We start from the raw sequence: 22,931 nt of genomic DNA, 5'->3' as shown, positions 1-22,931 counted from the left end.
GTACTTCGAATTCGTTCAAAAACAGTATCAAGGGCTCTAACGCAGTTCAGGTCTCATCGCGATGTTTCACTTGACTATCAGAGCATGTGACGATTACTTCTAATACACACATATCTTTGAAAAGGCACTGCTAATGATGCGAGCGCAATAAATAAACTTAAAAAACCATTAAAAAATAAATCTTATTTCTTCAACTGCAAACATTAATTTCGAATGGTTTTTGTTCACTCGGCAACTAACTCACTGAACATTTGGAACTTTCAAAACTCCTTATGTAGCACACACGAGAGTGGTATTAATCAGCAGAATAGTTCGGCGTAGTATCGAAACCCGATCATTCTCAACTATTTTTGCTGAGGTAATAACTTTTCTGTGCTGTAGAAAATAGGGGTTAAATTACTTTCCAACTTTTTAGTTTTTAATCGAGCATTTTGAGAGTTCTTGCGTGGTTAGGTTCAGCAAAATTTACTTTACTTATATTATTAACTAGCTGACCCGCGCAACTTCGCTTGCGTCACTTAAGAGAATAAGTCAACAATTTTCCCCGTTTTTGTAACATTTTTCAAAAAGTTATTGAAATATCTGCTATATAATAATATCGTCCGGGCCGATTTGGGCTACGGCGAGCAATTTCATTTAATCCAGCCAACTGTGCAGGACTCCAGACTCTGTTTATAGTGGCCAAGTGTGTGCACAATACACAGGTACACTCTCTATTCCTTTACTCTCATAGTCCGATGGGATAATGACACGACCAGGGAAAGGTTAAGGGCAGGGCTACTATATAACAATTATATTTAGGAGACCTTTGGCCACTTGTGGATCCATCGTGTTTTAAAAGAAAACTGTTTATATTAAATACTCTATACAAAAGTAATAAAATTATATTGAGCGGTTTATAGTAAAGTCATTTTCCATTCCACCAAACATTTTATTTCTAAAAAACTATTTTAATTACAGTGTATCGGTGTCAAAGGAAGGCCTTCGTATAATTAGTAGCTATCAAAGCCGAGGTCAAACGGGTGAAGTCGGATAAATAATATTATGAAGTTTTACTTATAAACGTTTAGTATTTTATCTAGATAACATATAGTAAAAGTCATGGTAAAGGAACATAGTGTTTGCTCATCTGACAGTTGAAATTGTCAAATTTTTTGCTCTTAATTGTAGGGACAAAAACCATAATAAAAGATAACCCCTGCTACTATTGTATAATATGTTTTAGTTTCACTCCAAAGGTTCAATTTTTCTGTCCCTAAATGCAATTCGATCCTGCATGAAAAATGAAAAATGCCTATTCCTCAGTTAAACTACAATGAGATTTTTTTAAAGACAACAACCACACTAAGAATTGCTCTTGTGTCGCGGGGACTTTCACAAACATACAAACAACTGACACAAAGTACAACCAGACCCGAAACAATGATTTGGGGATCACACCAATCACTGCCCCGTATGGGAATCGAACCCACGACTTCCCAACGGTAATTGTTAGCGGCGTGTAACCTAAACCACCGCGCTAAGGAGGCATTATTCTTTTATATGCGGAAATTCAAGGCAAACACAGTAATACTCTAGTTCAGAACATTTGTCCAATAGTTACTGGTGAAAGCGTTAACAAGGCCAATGTTCAACCAAAAGCCATTAACGTGTTCGCAGAAACTATTAACACCTAACAGTTTCCATTCACCTTTGAAATCGACTCAACACATATCTGAGTAATGAATCGATTCTCGAAATTCACTTTGCAGAACAACATATTTTTCTCAATGAAAACTGTTGACTGAAATAACGGGGTCGATTCTTGGGTGGTAATTAACCAACCCAAAAATCGATCCCGTTACTTACTTATAATACACTAAACTGCCGACTGCTGAGGTCACCGATTTGACTCTTGGGTCCCCGTGTGGAGATATCGCATTTTTTAAATATTAGTACCAATATTTTCAATAGCAGTCCTGTGTTAAGTGACATTTCCGATATTAATAATAATCTCGCCTCCTAATAAATGGTGCCGATCCTTTAAATGACAAAAGTGAGCAAATTTTTTTTAAATGCAGAATAAATTATAAACTAGCCAATTTAGTTTTGTAAAACTTTTTCAAAACTTGAAAAACCATTAACTGTGATATTTTTATATATAAAATATTGTGCACTATTACTGCTCATCTAGTAGCAGCTTAAGTTTAGTGTTTAGGATATAAAAATAAATCAAAGTATCTGCTCAATGCACTCATCCTATAATCCAATTATGCTATTTCAGAATGCACCAAACGTATACGGCGACTTAAACGTTTAATACTTTTATTGTTCTTTTATTTATTTTAAAATAGAATTAGCATTTAAATGATATGTTTGCGTGGGTCTGACATTATACGTATAAAGCACATCCCACTTATTCTATTCATAGCTTATTGTGCAAATTCACGCGAATAGATAAAAGGCTATAATGCGAAGAGTGGAAATTAAATGAAATGGAAAATATGATAATAATGTGTTCAAATATGTATTAAGGTTTCGTTTTGTTTTGGTTACATCTATACTTATATTATGGAGTTTGTTTGTTTGTTTGTTTGTTTGTTTGAACGCGCTAATCTCAGGAACTACTGGTCCGATTTGAAAAATTCTTGCGTGTCAATCAGTGTTAGATAGCCCATTTATCGAGGGAGATATATCATCACGCTACAACCAATAAGAGCAGAGTAGCAGTAAAAAATGTTACAAAAACGGGGAAAATTTTGACCCATTCTCTTATGTGACGCAAGCGAAGTTACGCGAGTCAGCCAGTTTATTATTAAGTTAAAATAAAACTGCGGTTAAAAAGTAATCAAGAAGAAGTATATAAAAACACATTTCGTACAGAAAGCTCGAGCTTTCCGGCAATTTCTTGGATCAAACAAAGGTATTATTCAAGGCATTGTATACCCTTTTAAGTATCTGTTGAAATATCTTTATAACCTGGTTTTTTCAAGGATTATCCTTTACAAATAAAAAATATTTGATCTTTTGCTTACCTACATACTTAGGTACTATGAAAACGTTTTGGAGAAGATTTTACTTGGAACCTAGTTCGCGCGAAATCTTAGGCTAAAAATAATCTTTTACGTTAATCTAGGTTATAAACTATCTGTGTACCCAATTTTTATAAAAACCATTCAGTAGTTTTTACGATAAGGCATAACAAACACATACTTCACATAATATCGCATTTCGTTGTTTAAGGTCTATTATCACGTAAGTAATTTTTAGCAACTTTTCGAGGCGCCCATAGCCAGTTGCGCAAACCTTGGCGCGGTCATTCTAGAGATTGGTGACCGCATAGTGGTATTTAAACTGGGCATCTCCATGCTTCGGAGGGTACGTAAAAAATCAGTCACGGTTGTTGTCAATCAAGATAACAGTCGTTAAGCCACGTCAAAGGCCTCTCGGGCGGCTTGAACAACTTTGACACTAGGTTGACCACTAACCATACGATAAGAAGAAGAAGCAGCTTTTCAGGAGAGACTAATTTCAATTTCGTCTTTCGATTCTCTAGCCAATGACATTAAGAATGTCAAAACTGCCAAAAAAATACATACGTGGCAATAGACCTTAAACAACGATTTACGATACATGCCAATATCATATTCCCATCAACACGTACACATAATAGTCAGTATACTATAATATAGTGACGTCATCAACACGCATGCATGATATACTATAAATTAACCACATGACGTCATCATCATGTCCATCCATGACATCACACCCACGCACCGTCCCATACATTTATATCACCACTAGCTGACCCGCGCAACTTCGCTTGCGTCACATAAGAGAATGGGTCAGAATTTTCCATGTTTTTGTAACACTTTTTACTGTTACCTACTCTGCTCCTATTGGTCGTAGCGTGATGATATAAAATATGCTTTTTTTTTCACGAAAAATATTCTCAAAATATTTATATCTCTTAGTATAACGAAGTCGCGCTAAGGCATATCCGCCATTAAAACAGTTGCCATGGCAACGGAATTTTGTTAATTCAATGTCATTATAATGTTGATGCTTCGCGACTTCGTTGAATTTTCTGAATTTTCCGGGAAATGCGTTATTTTCCCGGGGTAAAAAGTAGCCTATGTCCTTTCTCGGGTATCAAAATATCTCCATACCAAATTTCATGCAAATTGGTTCAGTAGTTTAGGCGTGATTGAGTAGCAGACAGACAGACAGACAGACAGACAGACAGACAGAGTTACTTTCGCATTTATAATATTAGTATGGATTCAATACAACTACGTGCGAAGAATGAACAAATATTTATATACTACTAGCTGACCCGCGCAACTTCGTTTGCGTCACATAAGAGAGAATGGGGCATAATTTTCCCCGTTTTTGTAAAATTTTTACTGGTACTCTGCTTCTATTGGTCGTAGCTTGATGATATATAGCCTATAGCCTTCCTCGATAAACGTGCTATCTAACATTAAAATAATTTTTCAAATCGAACCCTTAATTTTTAGCTTTATTATATAAGTATAGATTATTTGTGCGATCCACAAAGAATTGTTTTGTGTCTGGTTTTATAATATTAGTAGGATCTGTCTACCAAATTTCATCAAAGTTTTTCAATAGTTCTTGTGTGAAGGTAGTTTGGAAGAAACAATCATGAGGAATGACATGTCCGACAGTTGTTTAACACAGCTCGTTAAAGAATGTTGCATTTAAGTTAATAAAAACTTTGTATGATGGTTTTCTCTAAGACTACTGAATTATTTCACGATTTTTTTACTAATACAAAGCTTAATTATTCCTTAACTACAAAATATGCTTTTTTTCACGAAAAATATTCTCAAAATTATTTATATCTCTTATAACGAAGTCGCGCTAAGGCATATCCGCCATTAAAACAGTTGCCATGACAACGGATTTTTGTTATTTCATTGTCATGTCATTATAATATTGATTATTCGCGACTTCTTGACTTCACTTGAATTTTCCCGGGAAATGCGTCATTTTCACGGGGTAAAAAGTAGCCTATGTCCTTTCTCGGGTATCAAAATATCTCCATAGCAAATTTCATGCAAATTGGTTCGGTAGTTTAGGCGTGATTGAGTAGCAGACAGACAGACAGACAGACAGACAGACAGACAGACAGACAGAGTTACTTTCGAATTTATAATATTAGTATGGATTTGTAGCGACAAATTAATTTATTGAGATAAAAATAGCGAAGACTTATTATGCTCGCGACGCCAGATGACCTTTTAGGAGTCTATTTTTATATTCTTATATACTAAGATATTATGTAATCGGTCTTCTTCTACCTCAATTGAGTAAAAAACACTTCATGTACGCATGTTTGATTCACAGGACTTATTTATTAGGATATCCTTGCCAGGTTTACTCATCTTACCGAAATAATTAATAACCAATTACTAACAACAGCCGCGCGGATCGATCTCTGAGGTTAAGCCATACTTGCCGAGGTTGATTTGTGGATGGGTGACCATCTTATACATATCGAATTCCTCCGTGTTTCGTAAGGCACGTTAAATTGTGGGTCCCGGCTGTCATTTTCGAAGATCTTTGACAGTCGTAAACAGTAGTCAGAAGCTTGAAAGTCTGACAACCAGTCTTCCCGAAGGGTATCGTGTTATCCCAGGTAACTGGGTTGTGGAGGTCAGATAGGCAGTCGCTCCATGTAAAAAAATGTTATTCAGCTGCATCCGGTGAGACTGGAAGCCGACTCCAACATAGCTTGGAAGAAAGGCTAAGCTGATAAATATATATATGACAATGAAACCAGTTTATAGTGTACAAGTATATGTGCAATACACAGGTATTCTCTCTATTCCCTAACGATCATAGACCTGTGGGATGGCTAAACCGACACGACCAGCGAGAGTTTGGGCGCAGGACCGACGGCATGTGTGCTCTCCAAGGCACGGAAGTCAACGAACTCAACTTCGGGCAACTTTCACTAAGGATTTCTTGACAGAAAAACTCAAAAATCGTTTGCCCGACTTGGGATTTGAATCCGCGAGCTTTGCGCAGTCGCATACATTAGCTAATAACTGAAATAAACTTACCTATCAAGAGATATACAGACGAGCACATTGGAGGAGAGGTAGAGGCCGAAGGCTCTCATCACCAGCAGCGACTTGCACAGCAGGTTGCCCACCAGCCATGCGTTCGTGTACTTCCAACCGATCTGAGGACAAGGAGAATAAGAATTTACATTAACTATATTCATATATGCATGTATAAAATAACGCAAAACACGTTTTTTTCACATAAGGGAAGGCAGAAACCAAATAACTAGTAAGTAGGTGTATTTAAGTTCTTATAAAGATTTTGACAGTAACCATAAAATAACAGTCGATCTTCTTTTACGATCCAATGATCAGTGGTTCTGAGAGTTTGAGCAGAGCTGTGTGTGCTCTGCATCTTATTTCATAATCATCTATTGCTATGTATCGCGGACATACATATTACATAGGTATATTCGACGAAACTTCATGATTAGCAGTTACATTAATTAATTTAAGATCAGACCATATTATATAGACTCAGTTTCTTACGTTAAAATCTAATGAAACGATGCATTTTACAGAGGATGCAATTTTTTTTAATATGTAGGGCGCGTCCTCTGGCCCACCCTTTTTTCTGGGGAATAAGGCTGGCGACCCGAAAGCTAACCCGAAAAAATCTTAAACTTTTATGGACCTCACTTTCACAGAAAATTAAATTGCGTCCTCTAAACAACGGCCTAAAAAGTAACATTAAACAAACGTAAATTAACAGTAACAATGGACTATTATCCCCTTATAAATTATTATATTTTCTTTGAAAGAACAATAGTGTTAAACGAGGTAAGTCTTAATAAAAGAAGAAGAAAAATCTTTTGCAGGTGACAACGTAAGAAAAATCCCCGACGGAAAACTAGTGTTTAAATAGTCTTCGCATTTGTCACGGGATAGAAAATGGTGCTTAAGCCTTCCCGTTTGTCACCGGCTTTACTCACATTCAAAGTTTTTCTCTTGATCTTGCGTGCTCTAGATTTATTTTATGTCTCTAAGGTAAAGCTATCAGGCTTATCCGGGTAGTATGTACATTTTTTTTTCATTCCAAAGTTTGTGATGAAATAACTGCTTAGCTTGGTTTAAGCCGGTATGTCTAGCTTGCCCGCTGGGAGTCTATCTTACATCCCCGTCCCGGACAAAAGGAGGCATTTATACAAAAGTATAATAAAAGCAGTATTTTTTTCATTACCTTATTTTATCTTTAACACTACGGTTACCTCAAGATTACATTCATTTTTTCATATAACGATTCTCAAATTGCCTTTTCATTTTATTTTCTTGAACAAATCCAGACCTGAATCGAGGCCTTGGGTGGAATTCTCTCCGAAATTTCTAGATTAAAGGCAAAAGCGGCGTGCTAAAACCTTTCTACCTAAATTAATATTCTTAGCTCAAGATATTTATATTTGGGGGGAAAATATCAGTTTATTGTATAGGAAATGTTATTGTTAAATATTACACGTAGCCATCTACACTACATAATCAAGATTAGTAATAAAAATTTGCATAAATCGATATTTAAGTTTTCACAGATTTGTCACTGTATGGATTGTGATAAAATTTTGCATGACGAACGGAGCTAAAAACGTACGTTAGCAGAAATCCGCGGGTGGATCTGAACAAGGTTAGTTGGGAAGATATTGCAAGCTTACATAAATTTAATATTTACCTATAGAACAGAATTAGATCGTAAGTTTAACCTAAGATAAACGCACATATTAGAACAACTTTGTAAAGCGATCCGCATAAATTAATCGAACGTGTACGCTACATAGATTGATATTGATGGTTGTTGCGCGTGTAGCCTACTTACATGCGTATTTATATTGGCCTACTGATTGTATTAGATCGGGGAAAAAGTCTTTTCGCATTATAGTATGTATGAACTTGTAATAAAATCTCTTTGGCTTCAAGAATCACAAATGAGAGCTCGTGAGGTACCCAAATATCGACGGTTTTTTGTGTAGAGAAAAGATTATATTACAAGTAATATTTATTGTATAGAGGAGCTCGTGGCTTAGTTAACAACAGCCGCGCGGATCGATCTCTGAGGTTAAGCCATGCTTGCCGAGGTTGATTTGTGGATGGGTGACCATCTTATACATATCGAGTTCCTCCGTGTTTCGGAAGGCACGTTAAATTGTGGGTCCCGGCTGTCATTTTCGAAGATCTTCGACAGTCGTTCAGAAGCAGTCAGAAGCTTGAAAGTCTGACAACCAGTCTTACCGAAGGGTATCGTGTTATCCCAGGTAACTGGGTTGTGGAGGTCAGATAGGCAGTCGCATGTAAAACAATGGTATTCAACTGCATCCGGTGAGACTGGAAGCCGACTCCAACATAGCTTGGAACAAAGGCTAAGCTGATATATATATTTATTGTATGCAGATAGTTGTATCTGCATACAATAAATATTACTTGTATAGTTTTGAATTCCATTCTGGTGTCTTCATTTCTGGGTTGGGACAAGTTTGACTATTTCTAATTTGGCATTATTTTAATCGATAGCTCAACGTTTGGTAACTTTTCAGGTGACACAAATAAGTTCACCTCCTATTGCATGAAACTAATATCAATTGTAAATAGGTCCTAATATTTCGGGTTTAATAGACAGGCTGCAAATGTTTTTTTATTTTATTTACGTCTTTGTTCTATTTATCTACTTATGTGCATTAACGCATATTACAGATGAAGAAGCTTGGGAGAAATCTTTTAATAGAACAGGAAAAATAAAGGTATATTTGGTCTCTCCTTAAGAAACTCGTGTAAAACTAGAACGGTGAATCTTTTCAAACTTGGCTTCATCTTTACGAAGTAAAATGCCAATCACAGGATTCGTATAGTTCCTGTAAAACTTTAATTGTACCTTTGATCTTCTACACGAGTTCCCAACAAAATGTTGGCAAACAAGTCTGTTGGAAGTAGAACCACGTCATGTTCCTAGTATTTAAACATTCCGAAAGAAATTCTCAAATGTTTTTCTAAGATTTTTTCGCAGAACTCTTAGTCTTTATCTGTATTCCAGAAAGTCTTGGTTACTGACAGGGAATTGACTGGACTATACCTTTTGACCTGTCAAAAATATGGCAAGTTTCTAGTACAGTCAAAAAAATTCTGGAAATTATTATGAAAGTTTTTAAGATTCATTTTTAGCGTATCTTTCTGTACGGCGAAATTAATTGTAACTGTCTTAAACAAACATGCGATACTCATTGGTTTCTGAAAAATTCTAAAAAGTAGATATTATCTGAATTAATTATATCATATTGTCTTATTCAGCTACATTTATATACAAATCTGTATTATTTTGATCACACAAACATTTGCTTGTCACACCCAATTTCCAAAGAAACACCTTTATAATAATATTTATAAATTAATAAACAGCACTAAATGCACCCTACTGCGGAACAAAACAAAACATTTCACATGTAAAATTGTCATATAAATACATTAAAATACAAAAAATGTGACGGTAAAAATCTTTTTTTAATTGTTGTCAAACTCACTGACACAATAACAAGCATGGACGTAAACAAATTATCACAATGACATTTAATTATTCGTTCAAAAACAAAAAAATACAACGTTCTAAATTCAAATCATCAAACTGGATATATAGCTCTATTGATTCATCTGTCAGTCGTTTTTTTTTTCAATATCTGTCATTCGATGCGTTGGAGCCGTTCTTTATGTTGAAACCACATCCAATAACTTGCAACCGTGTGATGGACATCAATCTCGCACACGTCAAAGGGCTTTGATATCGAAATACTATTTTTAACGTAGATATTGAGTATACTGGATAGCGCAAATGTTACAATCATGAAGTGCAGAGGTTTCTATGGGGGATACCACATCTTAACGGGCAATGGGTTTAAAGGCATACGAAAAATAAGAAAAACATATTATCCTTACTTTATGCAAAGAGGATTTTTTTCCACGATAATCTTTACAGGGGTAAAAAAAACCTTCTTTGCATGAGAGATGGCAGTGATGCATAAAAAACTTGGGAAATTATGCTGTAGTAAATAGGGTGTGCCCTATAGTTGTAGTTGTTTTAATTTGCAAATAGTTCAAGAACTACTTAACAAATGTGTTTACAATGGAAAAAAATGACGTCATTGCTAGCAAAAAAACACGCTTACTACAAAATGCTTGGATTTTATTATTATTCTATTATGAACACAATTTTCCAACATCAGATAGCGTAACTAAATTCGAAGAACAATTTTGATGCTTTCACAGATTCTACCAAAAATCTATGAATACCTCAAAAAACATCATTTATAAAATTATCTGAATAAAAAATATGACTTGACCTTGCGTTATCCAGCACTATTCTATGTCTGTACTTTTAATAGTTTTACCACGAATATCCATTTCAAAAGCGTTGGTGTTTTGCCGAATAACAGTTGAAAAAACTCAGTTCGAGTGAAATATGGTAAAGTAAAAGTGTTATAGTGGGTTTGATTCCTATGAATTCGTTGTCCTTTTAGTTCCCTTGAATTTGAAAATGAATACCTTTTTCAAAGGCTTTTTTGACAACTTTCATGACTAATTTTCACATAATAACTAACTCAAGATGTGGGCGTGGCGCGCTTGCCATATGAAGTATGTCCCGCTATACCTACCCTAGTACTAACCTAAGAGATGACACTTAAACCACGTAGATATAATTCCGACGTAAAGCACTAAGTAATAGTGCAAAATACGACTCTAATGTCATTGAAGTATAGCTGGTCATTTTCATTTGTAATAGTCGTTTATTTCTTTTTATATTTCAGTGTGCGTTAAATGTCATCAACTGAGTCTCGCGACAGCCATCTTCAATGAATTTTTCCCTTTTTTTTGATAAAAACCCCCATATACTTTACTTAAAAATTGAGGCCAATTTTTTTATGAAACTTTCATGGCAAAGTTTTGTAAAACCTTCTGAATTTCTACCTTACTTATAACCCATGAAAAAATGTACCTACATAGCTACAAGTGGCAAAACACTCCAATAAAACAATTTGGTACTAGCTATAATAAACTCATCTGATAACACAATATCAGGTTAATTCCCGCGATCGGTCCAGTGTGTACCGCAGTTGTTAACACTGGATCGCTCGTAAAACAACAGTGAAACAGCCAATTAATACGTCTACACACTTTATCGTTCGCTAGAGCAATTAATTCGGCCTATGTTGCGTGTGGATTGATCGTTAATATAACTCCAATTTGATCTATGAGTCTCTGTGGACGTAAAAAATAATTGTTGTAAATATACATGCATACAAACAAACATATATCAATCACGCCTTTTCCCATAGGGGTACGCAAAGACCAAAATACGCTATTAGCTACCAGCCCTACAAATTTCGCTTGCTTCTTCGCATGCATACATATATTATTTGTGTAAATATAAGGTTTTTGAAAATTGGTTAGTTTTTTAAGTATTTTAATTCACAAAATATGTATTAAAATCGATAAATAAGTTGAAAAAAATGGTCCGCTAAGTAATGTTTTTTAAAGAGTAAAAATGAAATAATAAACAAGAACTGAAATAAGAACACAAGAAGATTTTTCAGAAGTAGGCTACTGGTATCCACAGGTAAAAAGTTTAAATTAATTCAATAATTAACTACTATTTACAATACACGTTTCGTAACGATCAAAGACAGTACACAATATACATATTAGGAGAATTTACAATTGTTTATAACAATAGACAGCCTGGAACAATCAAATTCCACGCAGACGGACTAACGCGACCACAATCCACAGGTTAATAAGCTCCTTGATGTATCGACTAATTATCGAGTAGACAATAGTAGCATATCATATCATTATATATAATATAACATATAATTGTATGTGAGCAGCTTTGATGACAGCGGACCTTTTGACCTAATAATATAAAGGCTCCTACACATTGTCACCGGCCATGCTGCAGTGCACTCGGCGGCAGTCACAGCCGCCGGCTTTGCTTCACAAGTCGGCATGGCCGCGCTGTGTGCCGGCGGCTTACGCGGCTTACGGCACACACCTATTTGACATTCAGGTTTAAGCCACTAATACTGTACTATCGACTATCTCATCCCGTCATGACGAAAATGGCGAAAATAAGGGTGTATTTTACTTCTAACATACCTCTGCCTACACCTTCGGGTAGGTATAACAAGGGTAATTTTATACATATATAGATCGATTTCGTATCAATGACTAAATATTCAACTTCATTACTATTCCACGTACCGATGAACAAACAATCGCGGTATTAAATAGTACTCGGTAAACAATTCGTTTCCATTGTACACATTTCCCGGAACAATTGCAACACTTTGTAAATATCTCATAAAGCTTTGATTGTAGTTCCGTTTGTTTCCATTAATCACGACTCGACGAGAACTGTTTGATCAAATGTTAAATTAAATACTTTTTGTTTTATTACTACTTTTTTTACCAGTGATGTGTCAAATGATTTATTTGCGTAAAAACGATAAATTGTTGCGTAGTTTGTATCGAATCGATTTTAAAGAGTTAATCGCTATTTATATTATGCTTTGCTGATGTATCGCCTGTGTGTGCATTAGAAAAAAATATCACTTGTTTTGGGAAGAGGAAAAAATTGAAACCGATGAGACCTTGCATGCCTGATTCTTTAAAATAGTACTTAAAGGGATGCAAAGTCCCCGACCCTGTGCATGCCCTCAATAAATGTATTAAACAAATTTTAGGAATGCAATGTTTCTTCACGATGTTTTCCTTCACCGTTAGAGCAAGTGATAATTATTTCTAATACACACATAACTTCGAAAAGTCATTGGTGTCACTCGGCTATCACTGCTCTTAATTGTTTTAAATTACTTGAAAAAGTTGCATCATAAAGTTCTTGATCATTGACCCTGTCTTAACTAAAAATAGCAACTCGCTATTTAGCTGTCTGTCGAACGAAATCAAGGCTGTCATAAACTTTTATAATGAGACGATTTTAAATTGTTCTAAGTCTCTGTAAAATGTCGGAAAATTAACCATTTTTCTAGTATGTTGGTATCGCTTGAAAAAAGGGCTGTACCGTTTGGGTTACTGTTTGGTATCACCTACATAATGAAGTTGTTTTTAGAAATTTAATTTTCTTATGTAACTTTAGAAAGTAAATAGCTTTTATTTATATGTTAGTTATATAAAACACGCTAGACAACTCTCCAAGCAATATACTAGTTGATTTTATGTTCCAAAATAAAGACTAAACAAAATCATGAATGAGTAAAACTCCCAAAGGGATATAGTTTGAAATTTAGATGTTATTCTACTTGCGTATTGATGAAAAAAGGCTTTAGTATCATAATTCACTGGGTAGTAGTAGAGAGCTACATATATCATGTATGTTTCAGGTCTATCTATACATCAGTAACATTTAATACCTATATGTTACATGTATATATAAGGCTTTCTCTATATACGCTGTGCGCGTTTCTCGAGCGTGTGATCAACGTGTAACTATACGAGCCATATGAACATAGCGTTTTGCCATCGCCAGAGCTGCATGCAAACAATGTACGCAGTGTTCGTGTCAATTTCGGGCTTAAAGTACGCGTACGCCCAATGTGGAGAAGGTCTTATATTTAATTTTTGACAATGCAAAGTCACTAATTAGAAAGCCTACCTTTTACAGACGCTATACTTCCATATTACTTCTATTTATTCCGTAAATTTTATCAGTCTCACTGCTAGGTACCAACAGCTTTCAATTCTGGGTCTCAATACCTGACACAGTCACAAAGGTAATGCTTTTGCTAGCTGTATTTTTCCGTTATTTTAGGTAGCAGTCAGTCCATTTAAAATAAAATATTCTGCTAATCCGATTTCTAGATACTAACTTATATGCACTATTTACCTGGAAGCTGTGAGAAAGAGACGTGGTTCTCAAAGCACAACAAGTGCAACGTTGTTCAAATACTTGTTATTACGGACAAATATATCCGACTGCAAGAGATATTTTAATCCATACGATTTATAAAAACATGCTTAAGTCTGTCTGCCTGTGTGTTATGCTTTCACTGATACCTTTCTGAACCAATTTGATGAAAGTTTGCAGATATGGTAAATGGCTGAACACCAATCAAACATAGGCATTATTGGAAAAATAACACCTTAGCGCTGAAATAGGGAATGTGTTGTAGGTGACCGAAACCGCATTGTCAGGCTAGTCTTAAATAAAGTCTTAATTTAAGCTCCGTCACGTTCATCTATATAAAATCTACTTCTACGATTAAACTCACGCTAATCGAATGCGAACGTATTAGGAATAAGTTAAATTAATTTATTCAACTGCGGTTTCATATGTATTTGAATTCCATTAACTGGTGCCTTACTATGACGTACTACAATATTTAATTAATTTAACCCAATAATATCCAACGGCTGGGCAAGAATCCACTCCCATAATGAGGCAGGGGTTAGGCCTTAAGTCCACCACGCTGGCCAAGTGCGGGTTGGGTCGTTGCTATCTTCAATAACTGTTTTTTAAGACCTCTCCGGCATTCAACGTTGCATCATGATGTTTCCATGCCCTGCGGCCAGCCGCCGGCACTTTGTGTAGGAGCCATTAGTGTATAACTACTGGCTGAAATTACTGAGCGTAGAAAGTTGAAATTTAGTATGAAGATTCCTAGGGAAGAGTAAGAAGCATTAAGAGAGTTGTTCTGCAAAGCCGTGGGCGTCAAAGTTAATAAATTATAATAGGAAAACAAGTCTGCAATAAAATTACATAGAAGTAATAAAACAATTTCTTTATCATGAAAACAAACGGAATGTAAAGTTCCCGACGATAACAATTACGTAACGTTGAAACTTTATGTTATTCTTCATCGTTCTTGTTAAATAATTATTTAGTTTAACTTTCACGTGTTTTGAGAGAATAAGTTCGCGAACTTCTACATTCTTGGTACGTTTAAAAAAAAACATTTCCTACGCTTGACATCGAGTGTTTGAAACTAAAAAAATAGCTGCCTCACCTTAGACGCATTTGCCTACTACTATCGACCACAGACAACCAGCTAGCTGTCAAAAATATTTGTATGAGAATCTGATCAGCGCCTCTAGAGGGTGCCCTAGAAACTATTTTGACAGTACATTTTAAATGTCAAACTCTCGATACTCAATAGAACCGACTGTAGAGAAATGCGTTATAGTCTACCTGCAACCTAGTCCGATGTAATTCGGTCGAAACTTCAGGCCATAAAAGAAGCCAAGAAACGTTTATTAAATAGCCCGGAGTTAGGAAGTTGAGGTTGTAGTCCGGATATCCTGACTTCTCCCGGGCGTTTTTGCTATAAATCCCTTTGGGCTAAGAAAGTGATGGTATAGTGTTATTGTGTATTTAACACACAATCGGACACTATAAACAAAGTTTTGTGCAGTTGGCAAGTTCCAATGAAACTGTCCGCATTAGTCGAATATCGGCTAGGAGGACATTCTTTGTAATCTATATACTTACATATACAACGTGTCCCAAAACTCAACGTCAAAACGAAAACCTGAGCTAGGCCAAGTGGTGTTGGCACTCAAAAAATATTTAAAAAAAATCTATCTCATGTAGTTTCAAAATGACAACCATTTAACTGGCCGCCGTATCCGAAATCGACCAAGACGACATCATCACAAAACGCTTAGATGACATTAGAATAATTTTAAGAAAGTTTTATGACGAACTAATAATAAGTTAAATACCGACTATCTTAAGATTTTTATTATTTTCTCATCGTGTATGCAATAGTTTAGTAAGTGTTATACCATTTTCGAAAGGCCATTAAATGCGCCAACTTTTAAGGGCACATGCCGAAAAAGCGTTGTACAATTATTTTTCAGGACAGACTGTCAAAGTTGAGTGATGAAATATTTTCAAGGCATAGTTCGCCATAAAAGGGATATTTTCAGAAATTCCAATGAAATTGTGTGCAAATAATGAATTAAAATTTGTAGTAGCGTTACTTAAGAATACTCCACACAAAAAAAGAAATAGAAAAGAAGTCATTTGTAGCCACAGTAGACGTAAACTTATCAGAGGGTGGCAATTTACAAAAATGGTTGTCATTTTGAAACTACATGAGATAGATTTTTTTAAATATTTTTTGAGAGCCAACACAACTCGGTCTAGCTCAGGTTTTCGTTTTGACGTTGAGTTTTGGGACACGTTGTATATAAACCCTTCAGTTAATGAGTGACTGACTGAAGGACAACGCTTCTTCTTTCTTTTTTCTTCTTTCTCATCGTATGGTGAGTGGTCAACCTAGTGTCAAAATTATTCAAGCCGCCCGAAAGGCCTTTGACATGGCTTAACGACTGTTATCTTAATTGACAACAACGGGGACCGATTTTTTACGTACCCTCCGAAGCACGAAGACGCCCAGTTCAAATACCACTATGCGGTCACCCATCTATGGAATGACCGTGCCGAAGTTTGCTTAATCCACCTTGGGAAGTGTAGAGGAACACTAAGAGAGGATGTGGTGAAATTTCAGGCGGGCAAATCTATAGGCTATACTATTGCAGATATAAAGTAAAATATCAAACAAATTACATTACAGTATCAATAAACGTGTTTGAATAAGCCCGCGGGACACTTTAAGCGCGGATTAAGCCGTTAATGGGCTCATGCTTTGTGCATACATGAACAGCTGAATATCGAATCATAAGGAATTATGAATGAGTAATTATTCATATATGATCTATTAAGCTCGTGGTTTAACGTGCCGGCAGTAATTAGTGCTCTACTTTCGGGCAAATATTTTCATACTATCAAACCTTTTCACTCGCGGAAAAGTAGACAGGTGGTGTATACGGAATAAGCCCGTGTTTCGCCATTTACTATGTTAGGCTCGTGTAACAGGATTGTTGCTATATACCGAGCATGTAACTAAACTCCGGGTTGTTATGGAGAAAATGAGGAAATACTCAATAAAATTTTGCTTGAACTCAATATCAAACTCAAGGCCTCGTTATCAGTAGTCTTATCTACTACAGCGGAGACTACAAAGATTTATCTTATACTAGAGGCCGACCGCGACTTCGTCCGCGTGGAAACCCTTCCCGTGTAATACCCGATTCCTAGAGAACTCCTGGATAAAAAGTAGCCTATGTCTTATTCGGAGTCTTCAGCTACCTTCATATACGAAATTTCATCGTAATCGGCTCAGTAGTATTTGCGTGAAAGAGTAACAAACATATGGATGTTTGTTACTCTTTCACGCAGATACTACACACTTCACTTCACATGCGAAAGTTTGTGAGAATGTATGGACATTCTCACAAACTTTCGCATTTATAATATTAGTAAGAAGTAGGAGTATAATGTTTAATTAGTGAACGAAATAAAAAATATTAGGTCTAAAATAGAATAATTTTGTATATTATTTTATAGTGAAGAAATACCCACCACTATAAATTCTCAAGAGTATTTGAATGAAGTAGAAATAATAAGACGTGTATTTTCTCTTAGTACTTAATTTCAATTAGCCTATCATTTAGGAAGAGCTCGTATTTAAAATGCCATTGAGTAAAAGCTGAAATACCTAATATAATTACCGTTTAAGAGAAGGTGAATTCAAATTAGGCCATTTATCTTTGAAAATAGGTTGGATAATTTAGGCTCTAGTTCATAAAGGAAATATCTTGCTTTGTTTACTTGTATATTCTAAATCTATACTAATATTATAAAGCTGAAGAGTTTGTTTGTTTATTTGTTTGTTTGAACGCGCTAATCTCAGGAACTGCTGGTCCGATTTGAAAAAATATTTCAGTATTAAATAACTCATTTATTGAGAAAGGCTATAGGCCATATATCATCACGCTACGACCAATAGGAGCAGAGTACCAGTAAAAAATGTTACAAAAACGGGGAAAAAACTTACCCATTCTCCCTAATGTGACGCAAGCGAAGTTGCGCGAGTCAGCCTGGTATATAATAGCATACGTTATCTGTCCTGGATTTCATACACCTACTTCTTTGCATTCCTCTTCCTAGGGTGAGTCAGTTAAACTAAATTTCGGTCTTCTTGACACAAGCTCGCCTAGTGAGAAGACCACCAAAAATTGCACCTACCGTTAATAATGTACCGGCGTTAGATATAGTAATAATTTTACGTATTTATATAAAAAACTTTTGTACGTCTAATTGCTGCAATAAATATTTTTTTTATCTTTTAGATTTGTTTCTGATATTTTGAGTCTGTACCTGACAATTATGCTAGAGTAGTATATTACGACACGACCAGTGAAAGGTCAAGCGCAGGACCGACGGCTTTACGTGCTCTCCGATGCACAGAGGTCTACGATTTCAACTTCAACTCCGGGCAATCTCTGTTTCATTCACAACAGTAAAACTCAGAAAAGACTCAGTTTCTGCTATGTACCTATTATTTTTTATTAAAAAGGATTTTTACTTTAAAGTTTTCAAAAACTACTTTTAAAAGACTGCGGTTAGATTCTCCTTAGTATACTACAACAATGAAGTACTTTAACTACTCCCGCTATTAGGAAAGTAGTGTTTTCTCTAGAACTTTACGAAGATACTTAGCTCCTAGTGTTACGGTCTTAATGTTCAGCTTCTGAGAAACCAGAACGCGACATACTACAGACGAGAATGTCAGGAAACTTTTAGGACAAAAGCGTATAAGTACAATGACTAGAAGCTTCAACTAGTAGGTACTACTAATTACAAGACGTAGGGATCGTAACAAATGGCACTCTTTGGTCTCTGCTTCCCCTTATGGGAAACGGACGAAATTTAGTGTTTAGACATGTTTGTTTATAATTTGAAATAATTATCACTTGTTTTAACGGTGAAGAAAAACATCGTGATCTAACCTTGCATGTCTGGGAGTTCTTTAGTTCTTGAAGGTATGCAAAGTCCCCAACCCGCACTTTGCCAGCGTGATGGACTCAAGTCCTAACCCCTCTCGTATTACGGGACCCTTGCTCAGCAATGGGACATTAATGGGTTAAATTTATTTATTATTCATATCTTTGTGACATACGGACCTTCAAAATCCCACCTATGGCGGACTTAAAAAAAAGCCTTATTTTGGGTAAGCAAATCAATTTTAAGGCTTTGCATTTGTTCTCATAGTAACACAAGTTTGGTAACAGGTAAAACCCAATAACTACTCTATCCTCAAACAATAAAAAGAATAACAACCACAAAAAAATAGTACATGAGTACTTAAGTAGTACAAATTTTCCCCTTAGAAATTTTTCAAGTTATTGACCCTTAAAATTCATATATGTAGGTACTTATAATGTTTTCTAGCCTCTGAACCGCTTACCATCTAGACTTAGCCTTAATATTTGACTGAGTAAAGACTCTCAAAGAGGTCGGAAATTTCTTCAGACTGAAACGAGCTGAGTGCTTGTGTGGAGTATTAACTTATCTACTTAGAGTATAAGTACGATCAAGTTGCCTAACTTTCACGTGACCTTGTACGTCCAATCAAAATGTAATCTTTTATACATTTATGTGAATTTTATTATGCTTATTATTGCTACAGTTTGGGGTAATAGGAACTGCAATTCGAGGTTAATCGCGAAATAATTTAGTATAGGTAGTGGTCAGTCGTTAAATGAGAAAGTAGAACCAAAATTGTTTGTGATTTCCCTTTTACAAATTTGAGGCACAAGAGTTGATTACCGTGTCCAAAAATATTGTTTAAATCTGTCTATTTTTATGACCTAGTGGACTTAAGGTAGGCTAGTAAGATGTACCTTAAGCACATGATCCTCAGCTTTCCATGCTTTCTGAAGCCAAGAGCCAAGCTAATAACTACCTGGATTCAAATACTCTGAGCAATTACTAACCCTCGTAGTCATAAAAATATATGAAGTTATGAAAGGCTTATAAAGAGTTTTGTTTCTTTCACTCCTTAGCGAAATGAAAAAGAGTAAATATAATTATTATAGTAGTTTTAAAACTAAAATAGGTTTATAGTGTGTTTATGAATAAGAAGGTAAGTATTTAATTATGTTTTTTTTTGTATATCGGTTCTGTCTCTCTGCTGGGCGGGTCTCCTCCCGAAAGAGGGAAGATGTAGTCCAAGCTACGTTTTTTTTATAGCTACCTGGAATTTGTTCACAATACATATATTCAGTAGCTCTTATTGTAAAGCTTCTGTTATTGTTTTATCATCATGCTAGTTATATAAATATTGGCACGTGTAGCAACAAACGAATACAATACAAAATGTTCGTAAATTCCATAAATAAAAAGTTACATTACAAAATTCACACGAACTCGTTACTCGTGTCAACAGTACGATAAATAAGTTTGAAACAAACTGTAGTGTCACTGCCCAGTTAGGAATATTCAAACAAAACATAAATGTTTTATGAGAGAGTGTAAAAATTATCTATAGAGAATATAGTCTGTTTGTTGTCGGATGCTATTGCGATGTAAACAAGACTAACAATACTTTAGGAACTATTTGGGAAATTACAAATTAGGCGCTTTTTCGGTGTGTTTCAATACAAAAAACTATTACGAGTATCTCTCGGGTATAGAGCAAAAGTCATGTTATTACTGTACTAATTTTTAATACGCAACACTTAAATTAAAAGGGGATTTTTTTTATCACTGATGATCAAAAATAGAGTAGCTACAAATAAATTTTGTAACGAAAACTGATGTGTTTCGAAAAAAAGGACTTTTAGAAAAGTTTACCTTTAAACTCTAAATGCCTATACACACTAGCGCTTAACCGCGGGACCGCTACAGTTCAACATGCGTACTATCACAGGTCCTGTGCCTCGATTCTCTACTACTATCGACTACCGACAACCGAACTGTCATCGAGAAATTTTATATGAAAATTTGATCAGCGCCTCTGACGGGTGTCGTAGGAGACATTTTGGCAGTACATTCTAAATGTCAAAATTTCGATAGCTAGCCGGTTGTCGGTAGTCGATAGTGGTAGAGAATCGAGGTACTGGTGGTTGCATATTAAACTGTGAAAACTGTTACCCTCGGTTTCTGAGTACTGTGCGGTAGTTTATCTATTCAATAGCGTTTTTTTTGTTGAGTTTTAACGCTGTTAAGTTTCGAAAACTGTGTTAGCCGCTCAGTAGTCGCTGTCACAGTTAACCGCTAATGCGTTAGGGAGCTTAATAACAAAAAGTTACAATAATATAATCAATTTTAGCAAATCGCACTAAGGCTAATAAAATCTTTGACGTTGTACAGTTTTGTACAAAATTAACTGTATCAAAGCTACCCCGATTTGAGCGACATTTTGATAAGTTTGCTAACTATTCGAATATTTTTTTCGACTAAAGTAAGTATAAATCTTTTCTAAGAAATAAATGAGCTCCTCAATGTATTCGTCAATTATAATAGACATAAAACCAATCACGAATTGAACTCAGTTCGGAGAAATTCGATTGAGTTCTTCAGAAACATTCCAATGTTGGATTGTTCTCAGAAATTACACGAAAGACTCTTTCTAACTGCCTTAGATTAGTACACTCGTAATGTAATTTCAAACTTTAGTAAGCCTTCGTAATGTTTTTGAAATAGAGACTTCAAACTTTGCGGAATTCCTTACTACTATCGACTATGGACAACGGGCTAGGTTGGAACGTTTTGTATGACAACCTGTACCTCGATTCTGTACCAGTATCGACTACCGACAACCGGCTAGCTATCGAAATTTTGACATTTAGAATGTACTGCCAAAATAGTTCCTACGACGCCCGTCAGGGGCGCTGATCAGATTTTCATACAAATTTACTCAATGACTAGACGGTTAGTCGATAGTAATAGAAAATCAAGCTACAGGTTGCATAATTGTTACAGTTTAATTATTACAAAGGCATGAAAGCTATCGAGCTTATAAAATCCACATTCTTGCTTGACGTTTAGTCAGATTTTTTAGCTTAGGTCTCAAGCCGAGTCATTAACATTAAGCACAAACGTAGAGTTCTTAATAACTATAGTAGATTATAAAAACTCGTTTTTGAAAACAGTAACATAAATTATTTAATCAATAAACTTCCGAGACCCATGTAATATCTCGATCACTCTTTTTAATGGATGAAAAACAGCGAGTGATAATAAACTACGTTATGGCTGTTCTGATATTTATGATAGCACATAAAAATATCTAAAAATCTATCCCCTTTTCCAATAAAGACATATTTCCTTCAATATCTTACAAAGTAACATAAAACTACATAATTTTCGAGCCATAAAAAGGCTTTGTGAAAAAGGAAGCCCCGAAATAGTAAGCTTTTACGGCTTTCGAGGTCATTCCGGTGATTTTCTTTTAACAAAAGTTCTTAACTGTTTATCGTTCATAAATATTTATAACAAAACTGTAAGAGTGGGAGAACTAGTCCTACAACTCAGTAGAGAGCCTTAACATATTAGGCCGGGGAAAAAGTCTTTTCGCATTATAGTATGTATGAACTTGTAATAAAATCTTTTCTCTACACAAAAAAGCTCAATATTTGGGTACCTCACGAGCTCACTGAAAGAAACCTAAAGAACCGTGTACTCATTTGTGATTCTTGAAGCCAAAGATATTTTATTCCAAGTTCATACATACTATAATGCGAAAAGACTTTTTCCGCGACCTAATACATAACACATTATAATAACTGCACGTTTGGCGCAGTGATTAATATGGTCACCTCGCCGCAATAACAGTAGCGCGGCATATGTGTTTGTATCCCACCCAGGACAAATTCTTGTGTGATGAGCACAAGTACGAGTATCTGTTCTAAGCCTTATCGTTAATGTTTCTATATAAGTATGTATTAAAAGTATGTAAGTACATATATTTACCAGTTGTTATGGTTACCATAGGACGGGTTCTGCTCGGTTTCGAAGCCTCT

At 35.5% G+C, this 22,931-nt stretch overlaps 1 protein-coding gene across 1 annotated transcript in view; it reads right to left on the bottom strand.

The window, feature by feature from the left end:
- LOC142978832 (adipokinetic hormone/corazonin-related peptide receptor variant I-like) overlaps positions 1-22,931 on the bottom strand; it is a 116,092-nt gene that overhangs the window by 53,719 nt on the left and 39,442 nt on the right. The window contains exon 2 of the mRNA XM_076123422.1: positions 6,072-6,193. Coding sequence (XP_075979537.1) covers positions 6,072-6,193 — 122 coding nt within the window. The remainder of the gene's footprint in view (positions 1-6,071; positions 6,194-22,931) is intronic.

This window comes from Anticarsia gemmatalis, chromosome 15, assembly GCF_050436995.1.
Source record: "Anticarsia gemmatalis isolate Benzon Research Colony breed Stoneville strain chromosome 15, ilAntGemm2 primary, whole genome shotgun sequence".
NCBI classification, from domain to species: domain Eukaryota; kingdom Metazoa; phylum Arthropoda; class Insecta; order Lepidoptera; family Erebidae; genus Anticarsia; species Anticarsia gemmatalis.
Note: the sequence above shows the minus strand (reverse complement) of the source record. Positions and strands in the feature narration are given on the sequence as shown.